The 19,894-nt window shown below is 43.2% G+C and overlaps 1 protein-coding gene across 3 annotated transcripts in view; it reads left to right on the top strand.

The window, feature by feature from the left end:
* The window catches only part of LOC115931641 (zinc finger protein 443), an 86,303-nt gene that overhangs the window by 22,806 nt on the left and 43,603 nt on the right, over window positions 1-19,894 (top strand). The window contains exon 1 of one of the 3 annotated variants that reach the window (XM_055371615.2): window positions 8,059-8,777. The exons of the other annotated variants lie outside the window; for them this stretch is intronic. Within the exon in view, the coding sequence (XP_055227590.1) occupies window positions 8,775-8,777 (3 nt within the window). The 5' untranslated portion in view covers window positions 8,059-8,774. Of the gene's footprint in view, window positions 1-8,058; window positions 8,778-19,894 lie in introns of those variants that run through there. 3 annotated transcript variants of the gene reach the window in all.

Raw genomic sequence — 19,894 nt, 5'->3', positions numbered from 1 at the left:
TATTTTTTACTATAATCACCCTGTTATGCTAGCAAATACTAGGTCTCATTCATTCTATTTTTTGTGGCCATTAACCATCTTCACTTCCCCTTCCCCCAACCCCCGGACTACCCTTTCCAGCCTCTGGTAACCATCCTTCTACTCTCTGTCTCCATGAGGTCAATTGTTTTAATTTTTTGCTCCCAAAAATAAGTGAGAACATGTGAAGTTTGTCTTTCTGTGCCTGGCTTATTTCACTTAACATAATGACCTCTAATTCCATCCAAATTGTTGCAAATGACAGGATCTCATTCTTTTTTATGGCTGACTAGTACTCCATTGTGTATTTGGAACATTTTTTTTTTAATCCATTCATCTGTTGAGGGACAGTTAGGTTGCTTCCAAATCTTGGGGATTGTGAATAATGCTGCAATAAACATAGGAGTGCAGATATCTCTCTTCAATACATGGATTTCCTTTCTTTGGGGTATTTACCTAAAAGTGGGGTTGCTGGATCAAATGGCAGCTCTATTTTTTTTGTGTGTGTGTGTGGAACCTCCAAACTGTTCTCTATAGTGGTTGTACTAATTTACGTTCCCACCAACAGTGTACAAAGGTTCCCTTTTCTCCACATCCTCTCCAGCATTTGTTACTGCCTGACTTTTGGATAAAAGCCATTTTAACAGGGGTGAGATGATATCTCATTGTATAATAGTTTTGATTTGCATTTCTCTGATGATCAATGATGTTGGCCTTTTCATATAACGGTTTGCCATTTGCATGCCTTCTTTTGAGAAATGTCTTTTCAGATTTTTTGCCTATTTTTAATCCAATTATTAGATTTTTTTTTTTTTTTTTTTTTTTGAGACGGAGTCTCGCTCTGTCGCCCAGGCTGGAGTGCAGTGGTGTGATCTCGGCTCACTGCAAGCTCTGCCTCCTGGGTTCACGCCATTCTCCTGCCTCAGCCTCCTGAATAGCTGGGACTACAGGCACCCGCCACCACGCCCAGCTAATTTTTCTTTTTTTTTTTTTTTTTTTGTATTTTTAGAAGAGACGGGGATTCACCGTGTTAGCCAGGATGGTCTCGATCCCCTGACCTCGTGATCCGCCTGTCTTGGCCTCCCAAAGTGCTTGGGATTACAGGCGTGAGCCACTGCGCCCGGCCTATTAGATTTTTTCTATAGATTTTTTCGGAGCTCCTTATATATTCTGGGTTTTTTTTTATTTTGTTTTTGTTTTTGTTTTTTTGAGATGGAGTTTTGCTCTTGTTGCCCAGGCTGGAGTGCAATGGTGTGATCTCAGCTCACCGCAACCTCCGCCTCGCGGGTTCAAGCAATTCTCCTGCTTCAGCCTCCCCAGTAGCTGGAATTGCAGGCATGTGCCATCATGCCCCGCTAATTTTGTATTTTTAGTAGAGACGGGGTTTCTCCATGTTGGTCAGGCTGGTCTCAAACTCCTGACCACGTGATCCGCCCGCCTCGGCCTATCAAAGTGCTGGGATTACAGGCGTGAGCCACTGCGCCCGTTCTATATTCTGGTTATTAATTCCTTGTCAGATGGGTAGTCTGCAAATATTTTCTCCCATTCTGTAGCTTGTCTTTTCACTTTGTTGTACAGAAGCTCTTTACTTAATGTGACCCCTTTATCTATTTTTGCTTTGGTTGCCTGTGCTTGTAGGGTATTACTCAAGAAATCTTTGCCCACTCCAATGTTCTGGAGAATTTCCCTATATTTTCTTTTAGTAGTTTCATAGTTTAAGGTCTTAGATTTGAGTCTTTAACTGATTTTGATTTGATTTTTGTATATGGTGAGAGAGAGAGGTCTGTTTCATTATTTTGCATATGGTTATCCAGTTTTCCCAGTCTCTTTATTGAAGAGACTGTCCTTTTCCCAATGTATGTTCTTGGCAACTTTGTCAAAAATGAGTTCACCATAGATGTATGGATTTATCTCTGGCGTCTCTATTCAGTTCCACTGATCTTTGTGTCTGTTTTTATTCCACTACCATGCCATTATGGTTACTGTAGCTCTAAAGTTAGATAATATGATTTATAGTCATATTTAAATAATTTAAAGTCAGGTAATATGATTCCTCCAGTTTTGTACTTTTTGCTTAGGATAGCTTTGGCTATTCTGGGTCTTCTTTGGTTCCATATACATCTTAGGATGTTTTTTTCTATTTGTGTGAAGAGTGTCATTGGTATTTTGATTGGGATTGCATTAAATCTCTAGATTTCTTTGGTTAGTATGGACATTTTAACAATAGTGATTCTAGGCCGGGCGCGGTGACTCACGCCTGTAATCCTAGCACTTTGGGAGGCCGAAGCGGGCGGATCACGAGGTCAGGAGATCGAGACCATCCTGGCTAACACGGTGAAACCCCATCTCTACTAAAAATACAAAAAATTAGCCGGGCGAGGTGGCGGGCGCCTGTGGTCCCAGCAACCTGGGAGGCTGAGGCGGGAGAATGGCGTGAACCCCGGGGGGCAGAACCTGCAGTGAGCCGAGATCGCGCCACTGCACTCCAGCCTGGGCGACAGAGCAAGACTCCGTCTCAAAAAAAAAAAAAAAAAAAAAAAAAAAAAAAAAAAAATAGTGATTCTTCCAATGCATGAACATGAGTATCTTTTCATTTTTTTGTCCTCTTCAATTTCTTGCATCAATGTCTTATAGTTTTCATTGTAGGTATTGTTCACTTCTTTGGGTAAGTTAATTCCTAGGTATTTAATTGTAGCTATTATAAATGGGATTACTTTATTGACTTCTTTTTTAGATTGTTTGCTGTTGGCATATAGAAATGCTACTGATTTTTGTATGTTGATTTTGTATCCTGGAACTTTACTGAATTGGGTTATCATTTCTAATAGTTTTTCGGTGGAGTCTTTTTTTTTTTTTTTTTTTTTTTTTTTTTTTGAGACAGAGTCTCACTCTGTCGCCCAGGCTGAAGTGCAGTGGTACGATCTCAGCTCACTGCAACCTCGCCTCCTGGGTTCAAGCGATTCTTCTGCCTCAGCCTCCTGAGTAGCTGGGAGTACAGGTGCACGCCACCATGACCAGCTAATTTTTGTATTTTTAGTAAAGACAGGGTTTCACCATATTGGCCAGGCTGGTCTCAAACTCCTAACCTCATGATCCACCTGCCTCGGCCTCCCAAAGTGCTGGTTGGTGGAGTCTTTAGTTTTTTCCAGATATAGGATTATAATATTTGCAAATTCAACAACACATTAAAAATGTAATGCATCGTGACCAAGTGGGATTTATCCCAGGGGTGCAGGGTTGGTTCAACATATTGATAGAGTTCTATGAAGCACAAAAGCTATTTACTTTTATGAGGCCCAAATTATGTGTGTGTGTGTATATATATGTGTGTGTGTGTATTCTATTGCACACACACATCAATTTTTGCTTTTGCTTTCATATGTAAGAATTCTTTTTTCCTTTTGTTTTTTGAATAGAGACGAGGGTCTCACTATGTGGCCCAGGCTGGTCTCAAACTCCTGACCTCAAGTGATCTTCCCACTTTGGCCTCCCAAAGTACTGGGATTACAGGCATGAGCCACCACACTTGGCTGCATATGTAAGGATTCTTTTTTTTTTTTTTTGAGATGGAGTCTCACTCTGTCATCCGGGCTAGAGTGAAGTGGCATGATCTCAGTTCACTGCAACCTCCACCCCGCCCCCCCCGGGTTCAAGTGTTTCTCCTGCCTCAGCCTCCTGAGTAGCTGGGATTACAGGCATGCACCACTATGCCAGGCTAATTTTTTGTATTTTTAGTACAGATGGGGTTTCACCACGTTGGCCAAACTGGTCTCAAACTCCTGACCACAGGCTATCCGGCCCCCTCGTACTCCCAGAGTGCTGGGAATACAAGCGTGAGACACTGCACCCGGCCTGCATATGTAAGAATTCTTTGCCAGATCCAAGATTATCAATATTTCCCACTTTTTTTCCTAGGATTATTATAATTTCACCTCTTATGTTTTGGTCTGTGATCTATTTCGGTGAATTACCATATATTGGGTGATGTAGGGGTCCAACTTCATTCTTTTGCATGTGGATATCCAGTTGTCTCAGCACCAATTTATGAAAATAATAGTCTTTGCATATTCTTGGCAGCATTTTGAAAGTCATTTGAGTATATATATATATATATACTGTCGCTCTGTCGCCTAGGCTGGAGTGCAGTGGCAAACTCGGCTCACTGCAACCTCCGTCTCCTGGGTTCAAGCAATTCTCCTGCCTCAGCCTCCCGAGCAGCTGGGACTACAGGTGCACACTGCCACATCCAGGTGACAGTATATATATATATACGTATATATATATATATATATATATATACGTATATATATATATATACGTATATATATATATACGTATATATATATATACGTATATATATATATACATGTATATATATATATATATATACATATGAGCTTATTTCTGGGATTTCAATTCTATTCCATTGATCTCATCTATTTGACATTATAATTTTGCATTTACTGGAGACCGAATGACACAAATTGTAATCAGAAAACCATGGAGTTCTTCCCAGTTTGGAGAAATGTAATAGTCATCTGCATAGTGCAAACCATCTCAGGTTTTTCCGATGAACAGGGTGATATCTAGCCAAATCCATAGTGATTTCCCAGTTGACAAATCCAAAAGAACTATGGATGTTTAGAGGGCAATTATCCAAGTTAGAATTGCAGCAAGCTACAGACAGAGGGTATTATTTTGATTTTCATCCCAATTTAGTTAAAAATAAGGTATATGGCCGGGGGCGGTGGCTCACGCCTGTAATCCTAGCACTTTGGGAGGCCAAGGCTGATGATTGCCTGAGCTCAGTAGTTCGAGACCAGCCTGGGCAACATGGTGAAACCCCGTCTCTACTAAAATACAAAAGAAATTAGCTGGATGTGGCGGTGTGCACCTGTAGTCCCAGCTGCTCGGGAGGCTGAGGCAGGAGAATTGCTTGAACCCAGGAGACGGAGGTTGCAGTGAGCCGAGTTTGCCACTGCACTCCAGCCTAGGCGACGGAGCGAGACTCTGTCTCTACCAAAAAAAAAAAAAGTATATTTGACATTTTCAATCTTTAATGCTTTTTTAAACAAGAGAAGTAGCTGGGTAATTTTTGTTTCAATGATCCACAAAGACCCAAAAGCCCATGAAACTGTCCACAGGTATCATTTCCATATGGTAGACATCCAGCACACGTTAGGGAAGATGGAAAAAAAAAAAGGTTAACAGCTTTGTGTTTTACTAGAGAGCAATTAAAACCTAATTTTTGTCCAACATTTCAATGACATATATGCATCTCACTATATGTCATTGGAAATTAATGTGATATAATCATTAGTATTTCATTTGACTAGCCCCATCCAACCATATGTCCTATCTTATGAATGAAAAATTTGAAGTATAGGGAGCACAAGGTCTTGCCTACATTCCTATAGCCCACAGTGCTAATGGAATCTCTCCGTCTTTTTTTTTTTTTAAATGGAATCTCACTCTGTCACCCAGGCTGGAGTGTAGTGGCGTGATCTCGGCTCACTGCAACCTCCGCTTCCCAGGTTCAAGCGGTTCTCCTGCCTCAGCCTCCCGAGTAGCTGGGACTACAGGTGCACACAACTATGCCCAGTTAATTTTTGTATTTTTGGTAGAGACAGGGTTTCACCATGTTGGCCAGGCTGGTCTTAAACTCCTGACCTCGTGATCTACCCACCTTGGCCTCCCAAAGTGCTGGGATTACAGGCGTGAGCCATCGCGCCCAGCCCCGTAATCTCTCAGTTTTGAAGTTCGAATGTGTGCCACCACCTGTACTGGGCACTGTCAAAAATAGAAAACTTGGCAGGGCACTGTGGTTCACGCCCGTAATCCTAGCACTTTGAGAGGCTGAAGCGGGCGGATCACCTGAGGTCGGGAGTTTGAGACCAGGTTCACCAACATGGAGAAACCCCGTTTCTACTAAAAATACAAAATTAGCCGGGTGTGATGGTGTATGCCTGTAATCCCAGCTACTCGGGAAGCTGAGCCAGGAGAATCACTTGTACCTGGGAGGCGGAGGTTGCAGTGAGCCGAGACTGTGCCACTGCACTCCAGCCTAGGCAACAAGAGTGAAACTCTGTCTCAAAAAAAAAAAAAAAGATTTTTTGGGGGAGGGAGGGGGATCTGCAGGTGTCATATCAAAATAGAAATTATTTCTTTAAGCTGGGCATGCTAGTGCACACCTGTAGTCCCACTTACTTGGGAGGCTGAAGCAGTCCAGCCTGGGTAACATAACAAGATTACATCTTAAAAAAACAAAAACAGAAAACAGAAAAATGAACAGAGCCTGAGAAATATGCAGGACACTATTTAGTTGACCAATATGTGTGTAATAGAATTTCCCAAAGGAGAGGAGAAGAGTCTGGCAGCTCTTCAAAGATTAAAGATAGAATTACCATGTAACCCATCGATTCCATTCCTAAGTGTATTCCCAAGAGAAATGAAATCCTATGTCTACAGAAAAACTTGTACATGGATGTTTATAGCAACCTTATTAATAACAACTAAAAGGTGGATACAAACCAAATGCCTGTTAATGGATGAATGGATAAACAAAATGGGCTATATTGGTACAATGAAATACTGTTTTACTGTAAACAACAAATGAAGTATTGATACAAACTTCAATGTAAATGTCCCTTGAAACAGTTATGCTAAGTGAATGAAGTTAATCTCACAAAGAACACATAGTATACGATTCCATTCCAAGTCTACAATGGGAAAGCTATATAGCAACTGAAAGTAAATTAATGGTTGCTTAGGACAGAGGCTTGGAGGAGGAAGATGGGAAGATAGGACAGTGACAGCCAAAGGCTACAGGGGTTTCCTTTTTTTTTCCTTCCTTCCTTCCTTCCTTCTTTCCTTCCTTCCTTCCCTCCTTCCCTCCTTCCTTCCTTCCCTCCCTCCCTCCCTTCCTTCCTTCCTTCCCTCCCTCCCTCCCTCCCTCCCTTCCTTCCTTCCTTCCTTCCTTCTGACAGGGTCTCACTCTGTCACCCAGGCTGGAATGCAGGATCACAGTTGACTGTAGCCTTGACCTCCTGGGTTCAAACAATCCTCGGGCCTCAGCCTCCCCAGTAGCTGGGACTACAGGTGTGCACCACCATGCCCTGCTAATTTTTAAAAAATTTTCTTAGAGATGGGGGAGGGGGGGCCTTCACTATGTTGCCCAGGCTGATCTCAAACTCCTGGGCTCAAGCAGCCCTCCCACCTAAGTTTCCTAAAGTGCTGGAACTACAGGTGTGAGCCATCATGCCCTGCCCATTAGTAGGTTTGATCCAATATCTTCAGTATATTGAGTTTCCTAGTACATGCCAAATTTACATAATCTTTTGTGGTTTTTTTAAAATAATCTTAGTGAAAATGGAATTAATTGCCTTATCGATATCATAGCCATTTACATTTCAAAATTCTCTAGGGGCTGGGTGCGGTGGCTCATGCCTGTAATCCTAACACTTTGGGAGGCTGAGGCCAGCAGATCACTTGAGCCCAGGAGTTCAAGATCAGCCTGGGTAAGATAGTGAGATCCTGTTTCTACAAAATAAAAATAAAAAGAAAGAAAGAAATTAGTCAAGCATGGTGGCACGTGCCTGAGGTTCCAGCTACTCAGGTGGCTGAGGTGGGAGGATTGCTTGAGCCCAGAAGGTCGAGGCTGCAGGGGGCTCTGATTGCACCACTGCATTCCAGCCTGAGGGACAAAGAAGGGCCCTGTCTCAAAAACAAAAACCACAAACCAAACAAACATAAAGGATCCACAAAAGTTCTCTAGGGACATAGTCAAAAACTGGTCCGAAATAAATATTCTTCCAGTGTTCCGCTTTACTGAACACATCTCATGGCTTTGGGTTTAACTGAAAATAATTCCTCACTGGGCACGGTGGTTCATGCCTGTAATCCCAACACTTTGGGAAGCCAAGGAGGATCACCTGAGCCCAGGAGTTCGAGACTAGCCTGTGCAACATAGTGAGACCACCCCACCACCGCCATCTCTACCGAAAAAAAAAAAAAAAAGGAACTCCTTCTCTCAGACTAGGGCTGTGGGGTCCAAACTTCCCACTAGAGCAAAGTGTGTGGGGAGGGAAGGGATGGGTGACGGCCTAAACCCTGTCAGTTGTCAAAGATTAAAACGTAGTCACTCTTTGTTAGGTATGATGAGGTCACTCTGTCACTCTAAGTGTCTGTATTTGTAAACAAGAGTCAGAAACCCATGAATGGCCTCGCAGCCTTATGCTAAGTCTGGGAGCGTCTGACCCTTCCGTTCTAGTCTGGCATGGCCCGGGCGCCCTTTTTCGCTGTGGACAAAGAGCCTTTATCTGGAAACCGAGCCTGGAATTTCCTGCGCTGTGCACGCTTGTGTCTCCGCGCTCAGAAGGAGCTGCAGGAAGACACCAGTGCCCGACCCCGGGTACGTTAACAAATTCTGCTTAGACGCAAATATCCGTGGCAGGGGAACAGATTCCTGACCCCGGACGAATGCAGGTTGCTTAGAGACGCGACTTCCCTACTAGCTGTCACTCAGGCAACGAAGGCGGGTCCAAGAGTGCAATGTCCAATCAGGGGCGCCGCCGGGAAGGCGGGCGGAGGAGCGCTGCGTAAACGGCGAGGGCGTGGCTACCAGCCGCTGCGCTCCGCTTTGGGGTCTCCTCACCCCACAAGGGCCTCAGGTGGAGGAAGGGCCTCAGGTGGAGGTAGGACCTGTGCTGGCCGCGGGAGAGGTAAACAGGACGCCAGGACATCCCAGAGTCTGGGAAATGGTAAGTGTGCGGGGCTGGGGGTCTTGAGATGGGAGAGAGGGGCGGGTTGAAACCGGCCGGATCTGGCTGTGGTGGGACCCAGGCCTCCCCGCCGTTGTCTCCCGGGTCTGTGGACCCGAGTCCTCCTGGCGCAGCTCGGCCCTCGGTCTCTTTGGCCGCAGGATGGGGCTGGGCCGGCAGCCGGGACCCCGGGCGTCTTGTCAAGTCCCTGCGCGGCGACTGCGGCCCCAGTCCCGGAGCCCTCTCTGGGCAGCTCCGAGCCCGCAGCCTCGCGTCTCCCCAGATTGTGCTGGGGCACGGGAGGGTCATGGGGGGGATCCCGTCTCGGTCGTGGGGTTCGTGCGTGGGAGGAGCAGTGTTGTGTGGGGTCCTCAGTCCCTCTTTTCTTCCCAAGGGAGGACTCGTTTCTCAAGGTTTCCAAGTGTATGGGAAGCCAGATCTCAAACCCACGACCGTGTCCTCCAGCCTGGCTCTTCCCAGAGCTGGGATTAAATCCCTAAATTTCTAGATCTCTTTCAAATGCCAGTGTCTTCTCTCCAGTTCACAACGTCGTTATTTCAACCAGACGCAGTATTTTAATTGTCCTTTTTGTACAGAGGAATGGATGGTTCTTTTAAAAAGATTTAACGTATGCTTTTGGGTATTTATATGAGAGGAAAACAGAGGAGAAGGACTTGAAGCTACCTCGTGTAAAATGCTTGTGCCTCTCTTGCCAGTATCTCTCCTGGGACCTGACATCCTATGGGAGCTTCTTTGGGTTGAGTCTCCTTTTTGGAAACTTTTCTGGAAGATCTGTCCTTTCCAGCGCAGCACTTCCCCTCCCTGGGCTTATCACCTTGAAAAGATTTACTCACTTAATTGATTCTCAAAAAATGTAAAATATACGTAATTAGGAGACCTACAGCCTAGCCAACATGGCGAAACCCCGTCTCTACTAAAAATACAAAAAATTAGCCGGGCGTGGTGGTGCACGTCTGTAATCATGGCTACTCAGGAGGCTGAGGCAGGAGAATCACTCAGGAGGCTGAGGCAGGAGGGAGGCAGAGGTTGCAGTTGAGATGAGATTGCGCCACTGCACTACAGCCTCGGCGACAGAGTGAGACTCTGTCTCAAAAAATAAAAATAAAATAAAATAAACCTTTAGAGTGGATGTAAAATATTTCCAAAGAGGCAAGAAAGAGATGGGTTTCAGAAAATAATAAAATATCAAGCTAGGAGCGTTGGCTCACGCCTGTAATCTCAGCACTTTGGGAGGCTGAGTCAGGAGGATCGCTTGAGCTCAGGAGTTCAAGACCAGCCTAGGTGACATAGAGAGACCTCATCTCTACTAGAAATAAAAAAAAAAAAAAATTAGCTGGGCGTAATGGCCTGCACTTGTAGTCCCAGCTACTTGGGAGGCCGAGGCGGGAGGATTGCTTGAGCCCGGGAAGTTGAGGCTGCTTTGAGCCTTGATCATGCCACTGCACTCCAGGCTGAGCAAGGTCTCACACCTTGTCTCAAAAACAGAAAATAATAATAATGAAATATCCCAGTATGATATTGCATTTATTAAAAATTTTTGTTTCTCTTTTTTTCTTCTGAGAATGTATAGCAAGTTCCTCAGGTCTGTTCTTTCCTTTTCGGTGATTTCAAATGGAATTCCATTCTGGGCTCAGGTTATCCACCTGCCTCAGCCTCCCCTTTGATTTCTTCAAACACAGGGTTTGTCTCATGTAAATATCAGTAGTGGTCCAGGTCACTTGACTGGAGAGCAAAGAGGACTCAGGTCAGTGACTCCAAGCTCTAAGACCAACCCTTGGGTCTGCCAAGGGATGTAATCGAAGGCCCAGTTGTTTCTTCCTAGGGAGCCTCCCCTGCAGGTGTCCTACCTGCTCATACCTACTGTGGAAGGAGCCCTTTGTACTGAGAGAAGCTGCTGAGCACTGGAAAGCTGGGGATCTGAATGCACATTGGGGGACTGGCTGAATCCAGTGATGCCCTTCCTGAGGGCATAACTGTGGTTTCCTTGGGCCTATTTTTAGACATTAGGTTTGAGTTTTGCATCTGTTGTGTAGGTGCACTCAGTGTAATTTTTCTATAGTGAGAAAGTCTGTAAAGGCCAGGAGATCTGTCTCCTGGACACAGGATGAATGAACTGGGGAGTTCATTTGGGTCAGAACCTTAATCTCAGTCCAGTTGAGAGTTTCCTCACTTACGACAATTGAAGGGGCGATTTCCCTGTCACCAGGAGTGAGGGAATGTGTGGAGCTTGCTGAGTTCATTCCTTTGGCTCCTCAGGTGCCCCTGCCCTCTGTTACCAGGGACTGTCTCACTCTAAGGGTTGTTGCCCAACAGCAAGAATGTGGGCCCCAAGCTTGTGTATGTGTTTAGCTTTCTGAGTGTGGGTTTTCCTTCTGAATTGTGGAGAAGCAGTCTGCTAGTCTGAGCTGACTTAAGAGAGAGAGGGAGAGAGAGAGGGAGAGGGAGCGTGTGTGTGTGTGTATTTTAGAGGTGGGTTCTCACTTTGTTGGCCAGGCTGGTCTCAAACTGCTGGCCTCAAACAGTCCTCCCACCTTGGCCTCTCAAAGTGCTGGGATTACAGATGTGGCTTGGCTTTCCTTTTCCTTTCCTTTCCTTCTTCCTTTCCTTTCCTTTCCTTCTTCCTTTCCTTCCTCCTTTCTTTCTTTCCCCTTCCTTCCCTTTTTTTTTTTTTAAGTCAATGTCTCACTCTGTCACCCAGACTAGAGTGCAGTGGTGTGATCATAGCTAACTGTAACCTCGAACACCTTTCTTGGCTCAAATGATCCTCCCACCTCAGCTTCCCAAATACCTAGGACTACAGGTGTGCACTGTCACACCTGAATTTGTAAATTTTTTGTAGATCCTCACTGTGTCCAGGCTGGTGTTTTTTTTTCCCTTTGGATTCCTTTATTTGCTGACTGTTAAAGCAGCTGAATTCTAGTTTCTGTTAACACTTTTTAATGTTATTCCATATGTGAGTGTGTTAAATTTTGTTTCTTGGGTTTGAAAATGTAAGTCGATTGAAAGGTATGATGCAACTAAGGCAAGAAAATTCTGAAACCAGGCCGGGTGTGGTGGCTCATGCCTGTAATTTCAGCGCTTTGGGAGGCTGAGGCAGAAGGATCACTTGAGGTCAGAAGTTCGAGACCAGCTTGGCCAACTTGGTGAAACCCTGTCTCTACTAAAAATATAAAAATTAACCAGACATGTAATTTTTGGTGGGTGGCTGTAATCCCAGCTACTCGGGAGGCTGAGGCAGGAGAATCGCTTGAACCCCAGGTTGCGGGGGAGGTTGCAGTGAACCGAGATTGTGCACTGCACTCCAGCCTGGACAACAGAGCAGGACTCCATCTCAAAACAAAAAAAAGAAAGAAAACTCTGGAACCAAACAGAATATTTGTTTCTTTTAGGCAAGAGAACCTCAAGATAAGAGATGAATGTATTTACATTCTCAGGTACATTTTTCATTTTTAGATCGGTTTTTGTCTGTGCATGTCATAGAGTACTTGGAAATTTAAAAGAGGCCGGGCATCGTGGCTCATGACTGTAATCCCAGCACTTTGGGAGGCTGAGGCAGGTGGATTGCTTGAGCCCAGGAGTTTGAGACCAGCGTGGGCAACATGGCGAAACCCTGTCTCTACAAAAAAAAAAAAAAAAAAAAAAAAAAAAAATTAGCCAAGTATGGTAATTTTAGCTGGGTGTAGTCCCAGCTACTCAGGAGGCTGAGATGGGAGGATCCCTTGAGCCTGGGAGGCAGAGGTGGCAGTGAGCCAAAATTGAGTCAGTGTGCTTCATTCAGCCTGGGCGACAGATTAAAACCCTGTCTCAAGAAACAAAAACAAAAACAAAAAAACCTCAAAGTCCATATGATTCCTATTGCAAATGAATTTCCACTGGAACTGAAAGGAAAATGCAATTGAACTTTTTTTTTTTTTTTTTTTTTTGAGACGGAGTCTCGCTCTGTCGCCCAGGCTAGAGTGCAGTGGCGCGATCTCGGCTCACTGCAAGCTCCGCCTCCCAGGTTCAGGCCATTCTCCTACCTCAGCCTCCTGAGGAGCTGGGACTACAGGCGCTCGCCACCACGCCCGGCTAATTTTTTGTATTTTTAGTAGAGACGGGGTTTCACTGTGTTAGCGAGGATGGTCTTGATCTCCTGACCTCATGATCCACCCGCCTTGGCCTCCCAAAGTGCTGGGATTACAGGCGTGAGCCACTGCACCTGGCCTGAACTTCTTTATTTGGTAGAATAACTACTCAAAGCTTATATATATATATTTGAAAATCCTAACATACTTAAGATAAAACGCTAATGCATTATAATATGCTACTCCTTCCCAATAACACCTCCCAGTGTGAGATGGTAGGACACATAATGCACCTTGTCATTATAGTTAGAAAGAGATTTGAAAGTTTTTCACTTTTGTAATTGTCAGTGCTTAAAGTATTAAGTTTTTTTTTTTAAAGACAGGGTCTTGCTCTGTTGTCCTAGTTAGAGTACAGTGGCACAATCATAACTCACTACAGCCCTGAACTACTTTCACCTCTGCCTCCCAAGTAACTAGAATTACAGACATGAGCCACCATGCCCACCTAATTATATATATATATTCTATTTTGTAGAGACAGGGTCTCACTCTCTTGACCAGATTGGTCTTGAACTCCTGGCTTCAAGCAATCCTCTCAACTTGGCTAACCAAAATTCCCTAGTATGAGCCAACACGCCCAGCTGGATTCAGTCTTTTTTTTTGAGACGGAGTCTCACTCTGTCGCCAGGCTGGGGTGCAGTGGCACGATCTCAGCTCACTGCAGTCTCCTACTCCCAGGTTCAAGCAATTCCCCTGCCTCAGCCTCGCGAGTAGGTGGGACTACAGGCGTGCACCACCACGCCCGGCTAATTTTTTTGTATTTTAGTAGAGACGAGGTTTCACCATGTTGGCCAGGATGGTCTCGATTTCCTGATCTCGCGATCCACCTGCCTTGGTCTCCCAAAGTGCTAGGATTACAGGCGTGAGCCCTCGCACCCAGCCTGGATTAAGTCTTAGAATTGTTTCATACGTAGAAAATTTTAAATCAAAATTTAAAAAGCAAAAGTAAGTTGATTAAAAATGAAGATTATTAAGTAGTAAAATATGGCTTATTTAAATTTAGCTGTTTATTTTAAAGAAATCATGCATGTGGAAGTTAGAAAAAAAATCCGCAATAGTTGAGTCTAACTTGAAAAGACTCACTGCCAGCATATTCTGGTCCACTCCAGCCAGGGCACTTGCTCTAGCCACCCCCCGAATACCCACTTTTGATAATTTTTTATTTTTTTTGAGATGGGATCTTGTTCTGTTGCCCAGGCTGGAGTACAATGACATGATGATAGCTCATTGCAGCCTCAACCTCCTGGGCTCAAGTGATCTTCCCACCTCAGCCTCTTCAGTAGCTGGGACTACAGGTGTGTGCTGCCACTCCCAGCTAATTTTTAAATTTTTTGTAGTGATGGAGTCTTACTATGTTGCTCAGGCAATCCTCCTGCCTCAGCCTGTCAAAGCACTGGTGTTATAGGTATAAACCACTGTGCCTGGCCTTTTAATAATTTCTTAAGCATACTGTCAGTGTTTCTTTTTATAAAAATAAGCAATTGCAAATGCATGTTTTTCATACTCATGTTGGTTCTGTAATGAATAGTTGGACTCTGCATGTTTTGATTTTGGCTGTGCACATCATAAGCGTCACCCTTCTCTCTTCTCCTCGTGCTGCACACCTGGGCAAGTTGAAAAAGTCTGGGAGCAGGAAATTCAAACCACAGAAGCTCCTGCCCTTGAGCAGGTACTCTCTTGTAGCCCCACCCCCAAACTACAATAAAAACCTGGGCCAGGAGGCTTTCTTTACTCTCTGAAGCTATGTCACACCTGCTTGAGCAGCCTGCCCTGCTTTCCCCAAGACCTCAATGATCACAGTAGTGAGTCTTTTCATACCCTTTGGTGTCTGTTCTCCACGCTGTTATTAGTGTCAACATTGGAACAACACAGGAATTGTTACCATGAGCATGGTGTTCAGACATTGACTGTCACCCCATGGGTCTGTCTTCTCTTGCACTGAATTGCTACCTGCTCTGTTGCCTGATGGCCAGCATGCACTTTCAGCTGCTGCTTTCTGGGAAGCTACTACTTTGAGTTGTGCTACTCTGTGCTGCATGTTGAGCCCTGCCAAGTCTGGGTTCTATGTTTAGCCAACTGGAGTTGGCAGTTTTGATAATTCCTTGGCTTTTAGGAAGAGGAATGTGAGATTTGATACTCCTTAAAGTGGTCCTGGGTAGTGTTTCTTGGCCTGGACTTATCTGTGTGTTTTAGAGTGAAGCTGTGACTGCTGCTGACCTGACATACAAGGTGCTCATGGGAAAGACTACCTGCCAGAGCAGTCATTTTTGAAAAAGAGACAAAAGAGAGGGGGAAAGGCAGCTGTTAGATGGTGGGCCGAGTCCACACTCCTAATAGCACAGGGCTCCCAAGGACCCTTAAGTGTTGCTGCTGTTGCTCTATTGCAGCAAGGATGCTGACCCTCAGGATTATAGGGCACACTCATGGTTCCTCTGCAGCATTGCAAAGGGTTCATTCAAAGCCAGCTTAAGGCCCAGGTGCTTAAACTTTATAAAGCAACCATGATGGACAGGCCCCTAAGCCTGATAATAGTGATTTGTGGCTCTCTGGAGGGAAAAGAACACCCCTCCCCTGTAGAGAGGATTTTGCTGTCAAAATATATCCAGGGACAAAAACAAAAACAAAACAAACATGTTAGGAAGGAAAGGAACAAAAGAAAAAAATGCTGAAAAAGAGGTCCACAATTTGACCCAACTGGAAATTCCAAATAGACTAAAGGAATTTAGACGACAAAAAAGATAAAAGAGCCTCTATATCATAGGCTCTGTATTAATTTTAACATCTTATGTAATGTATTAATTGACACACTATAGGATTAGCCAATACAAGGGCTCAAATTATGGTTATACCTGGGAGACCCGCTAAAATTTAAGCAAGGTATCCCCTGATAATCTTAAGGGAGTTACTGAATATAAAATAGAAGACAAATAAGTATGTCTCATCTTAGCCATCATAACTGTGCCTAAATTCCCCATGTTCATGGCACCCAGTGTCCTAAAATACGCCAGAATGAACAGGTAAACTCTAAACCAGTGAGTCATAAGTGAAATTTAAATTAAATCTTTGGCACTTACAAACTGGCTTGACAGAATGAGACCCTATGGAACTTACTCCCCAGTTAAATTAGTTACGATGGCTCAATATAAATTGAACAGGGCCTTGAAGGGTTAAAAAGTATTATATAAAACCTATTTAGTGAGGAAGTGATTATTCCCCGTGCTTCTCGTTTTAAAAGTACAGTTTGGCCTTTCTTAAACTTGGAGAGAATGAATGGCAACCCACAATGGATTACCACAACCTTAATGCTGTGGTCCCACCCATTAAGCCCCTATACCAATATCCAACATGGAAATTACTGACACCATCCAGCTGATCTCACAGATTTCACCATCTCACAGGCTAATTATATACCTTTACCTAGTTTCCCAAGGGAACCTCAACAGCCTTGCCATTGCACAGTTTTTGCAGGCAAAATCTGAACTGCATCCACCTTTCTCTAGAACACAGGTATGACATTACATTAATGACAGCCTTGTCTGAGGACATTGTTTTGGCATTCATTCAGGACACATAAATACTGAAAAAAAAAATAGAGCTTACAAAAAGTCCATTGCCCCGTATATAAAATAAGAGACCTTTATGTTTTGGTTAAGTTCCTAAAAACCATTTGGTAAAAGGAGGGCCGCTCCATCCCTGACACTACTATGAAATAGCTATTGTCCCTCTGACTACCCACAGCCTCTTCTAGGTTCTTTTGATGTTCTGGAGGCAACATATTCCTTGTTTATAAATTTTACTTAACCATTTTATGCTGTTAATTGCAAATTGGCCCACCTTAAATGGGTCCCCCTACCGCAAAAGGCTCTAGAGTCTTTTTCATTCTCTTAACACAGAGCTTTCATAGAGAAGGAGCTTTTTCATTTTAATGAAGTCAGACTTACTGATTTATTTTGTATGGATTTTGCTTATATCTAAAAATTTATCACCAAACCCAGGGTCACCTAGATTTTCTTCTTCATTAACTTTTAGGTATCCTATAACTTTACTTTTTTTTTTTTTTTTTTTTGAGGCAAGTTCTCCCTCTTGCCCAGGCCAGAGTGCAGTAGTGCAATCTTGGCTCACTGCAGCCTCAACCTCCTGGCCTCAAGCACTCCTCCCACTTCAGCCTCCTGAGTAGGTGGGACTATAAGCATGCACCACCACACCTGGCTAATTTTTGTATTTTTTGTAGAGATGGGGTCCTACTTAGTTGCCCAGGCTGGTCTCAAACTCCTGACTTCAAGCTATCCTCCTGCCATGGCCTCCCAGAGTGCTGGGATTACAGGCATGAGCCACTGCTCCTGGCCTAGATTTTACATTTAGATCTGTGATCCATTTTGAGCCAGTTTTTGTTTAAGGTGTAATGTCTGTTTCTAGATTTGTGTTTTTTTCATTGTGTTTTGCATGTGGATGTTCAGTTTTTCCAACACTGTTGAAAAAGGCTATCTTTTTTCATTGAATTGCTGTTGGTCATTTGTTGAAAATCAGATGACTCAGTGAGTCTATACTATACTAATGTGAGTCTGTAAGAAGGCAATTGACTTTTATGTATTAAGATTATATCCTCAACCTCTAGTTTGAGGAGTTTGTTGTGGATTCTTTGCGATTTTCTACTTAGACAATCATGTCACATGCAACAAAGACAGTGATATTTCTTCCTTCCCAATCTATATCTCTTCTCTCCTCCCCTCCGCTCTCCTCTCATTAGTTACACTTTGAGTATAATCTGTTGAGTAGGAGTGGTAAGAGGGGACATCTTTGCCCATTTCCTCATCTTACCAGGAAAGCATCTATTTTCTCACTATTAAATATGATATTAGCTGCAGGTTTCCTATAAATACTGCTTCTCAAAAAGAGGAAAGTCTATCTCCAGTTTCTTATCATAAATGCATGTTGGATTTTGCCCATAGCTTTTTCATTTTTATTTTTCCAACTTACATTTGTGATATTAGTAATTTCTGTTCTCTGTCTGTTTTTCAGTTAGCTTAACCATACATTTATCAAATATATTGATCTTTTCAAAGAAACACCTTTGGTTTTGTTTAATTTCTCTTTTTACTATTTCTTCTGTTGTGTGCTTACTTTGGGTTTAATTTGCTCATATTTTCTTGCTTTCCTAATGTAGATGCTTAGATTTTTTTTTTTTTAGACGGAATCTCACTCTGTTGCCCAGGCTGGAGTACAGTGGTGCGATCTTGGCTCACTGCAACCTCTGCATTCTGGGTTCAAGCAATTCTTCTGCCTCAGCCTCCCAAGTAGCTGGGACTACAGGTGCCCACCACCACGCCCGGCTAATTTTTGTATTTTTAATAGAAACAGGGTTTTGTCACTTTGGACAGGCTGGTGTCCAACTCCCGACCTCAGGTGATCTGCCTGCCTCAGCCTCCCAAAGTGCTGGGATTACAGGTGTTAGCCACTGTGCCTGGCCAGGGTTTACATCTTTTTAATATTCAGTGTCCATTTTACAAGTTATGGTAGCTGTAGTCACTTTAAATACTTTCATCTTTTAGCTTTTATACTAGAGTTGAAAGTGATGTTTGTACCACCATTATGTATTAGAATATTCTGGATTTGACTATACTTTTGCCTTTACCCATGAGTTTTATACTTTCATATCTTTTTGTGTTGCTAATTAGCTTAACACTTTGAATGTATTGTCCCACTCTCTTGACATCCAAGGTTTCTGCTAAGACATATATTTATAGTCTTACAGGTGTTGGTGAGGATTTAGAGAAAAGGGAACCTTGGTATACTGTTGGTAGAAGTTTAAATTTAAATTGATACAGGCATTATGGATAATAGCATAGATGTTTATCAGAAAATTAGAAAAGGAATTGCTATATGATCCAGCACTCTGCTTCTCCATATTTATCTAAAGGAATTGAAATCAACATCTTGAAGAGATATGTGCACTCCCATGTTCATTGCATCACTGTTCACAACAGCCAAGATATGTAAACAACCTAAATGTGTGTCAACAGATGAATGTGTGATGTATACGTAAAATAAAATATGATTTAGCCTTTAAAAAAAGGAAATCCTGCCATTGACAACACCATGGATGGACATAGGGGACATTATGCTCAGTGAAATAAGCCAAACAGAAAGGCACATTCTTTGTAGTCTCACTTATATGTGTAACCTAAAATAATCAAACTCATAGAAGCATAGAGTAGAATGGTAATTTGCAGGGGAAGGGGGAAATGGGGAGATGAAGCTGAAGAATACAACGCTTCAGTTATGCACATAAATGAGCTTTGAAGATCTACTATATGGCATAGTACCTATAGCTAACAACACAATGATTTTATAGTTAAACATTCCTTTTAAACATTTTTTAAAATTTGTATTCATTTTTAAGATGGGATCGTGCCCCATTATCCAGGCTGGAGTGCAATGGCACAATCGTGGCTCACTGCAGCCTCAAACTCCTGGGCTCAAGCAATCCTCCTGTCCCAGCCTCTTAAGTACCTGGGACTACAGGCAAACGCCACCAAACCCACCTAAGATTTTTACATTTTTTTCTAGAGATGTGATCTCACTATGTTGCCTAGGCTGGTCATGAATTCCTGGCATCAAGTGATCCTCCCACCTTGGCCTCCCAAAGTGCTGGGGTTATAGGTGTGAGCCACTGTGCCTAGTCTTAAAATTTCTAAAATAGATATTATGTTGTATTCTTAACACATAGAGAGACACACAAATAGTAATAATAATGAAGGGGGAAAGAAACTTTTGTGATGAATATGTCTATGTCCTTATGATACTGAGGGCTTCATAGGTGTATACTTATCCCCAAACTCATTGAGTTGTATACATTAAATATGTACAACTTTTTCATGTCAATCATTGCCTCAATAAGTGATTTAAAAATATAAATTTATAGGTGAGCTTTGGTCAGTCATTAATTAGTCTATTGATGTTCTCCTCTGGCTT

This window comes from Gorilla gorilla, chromosome 20 (assembly GCF_029281585.2).
Source record: "Gorilla gorilla gorilla isolate KB3781 chromosome 20, NHGRI_mGorGor1-v2.1_pri, whole genome shotgun sequence".
Taxonomy (NCBI): domain Eukaryota; kingdom Metazoa; phylum Chordata; class Mammalia; order Primates; family Hominidae; genus Gorilla; species Gorilla gorilla.
Note: the sequence above shows the minus strand (reverse complement) of the source record. Positions and strands in the feature narration are given on the sequence as shown.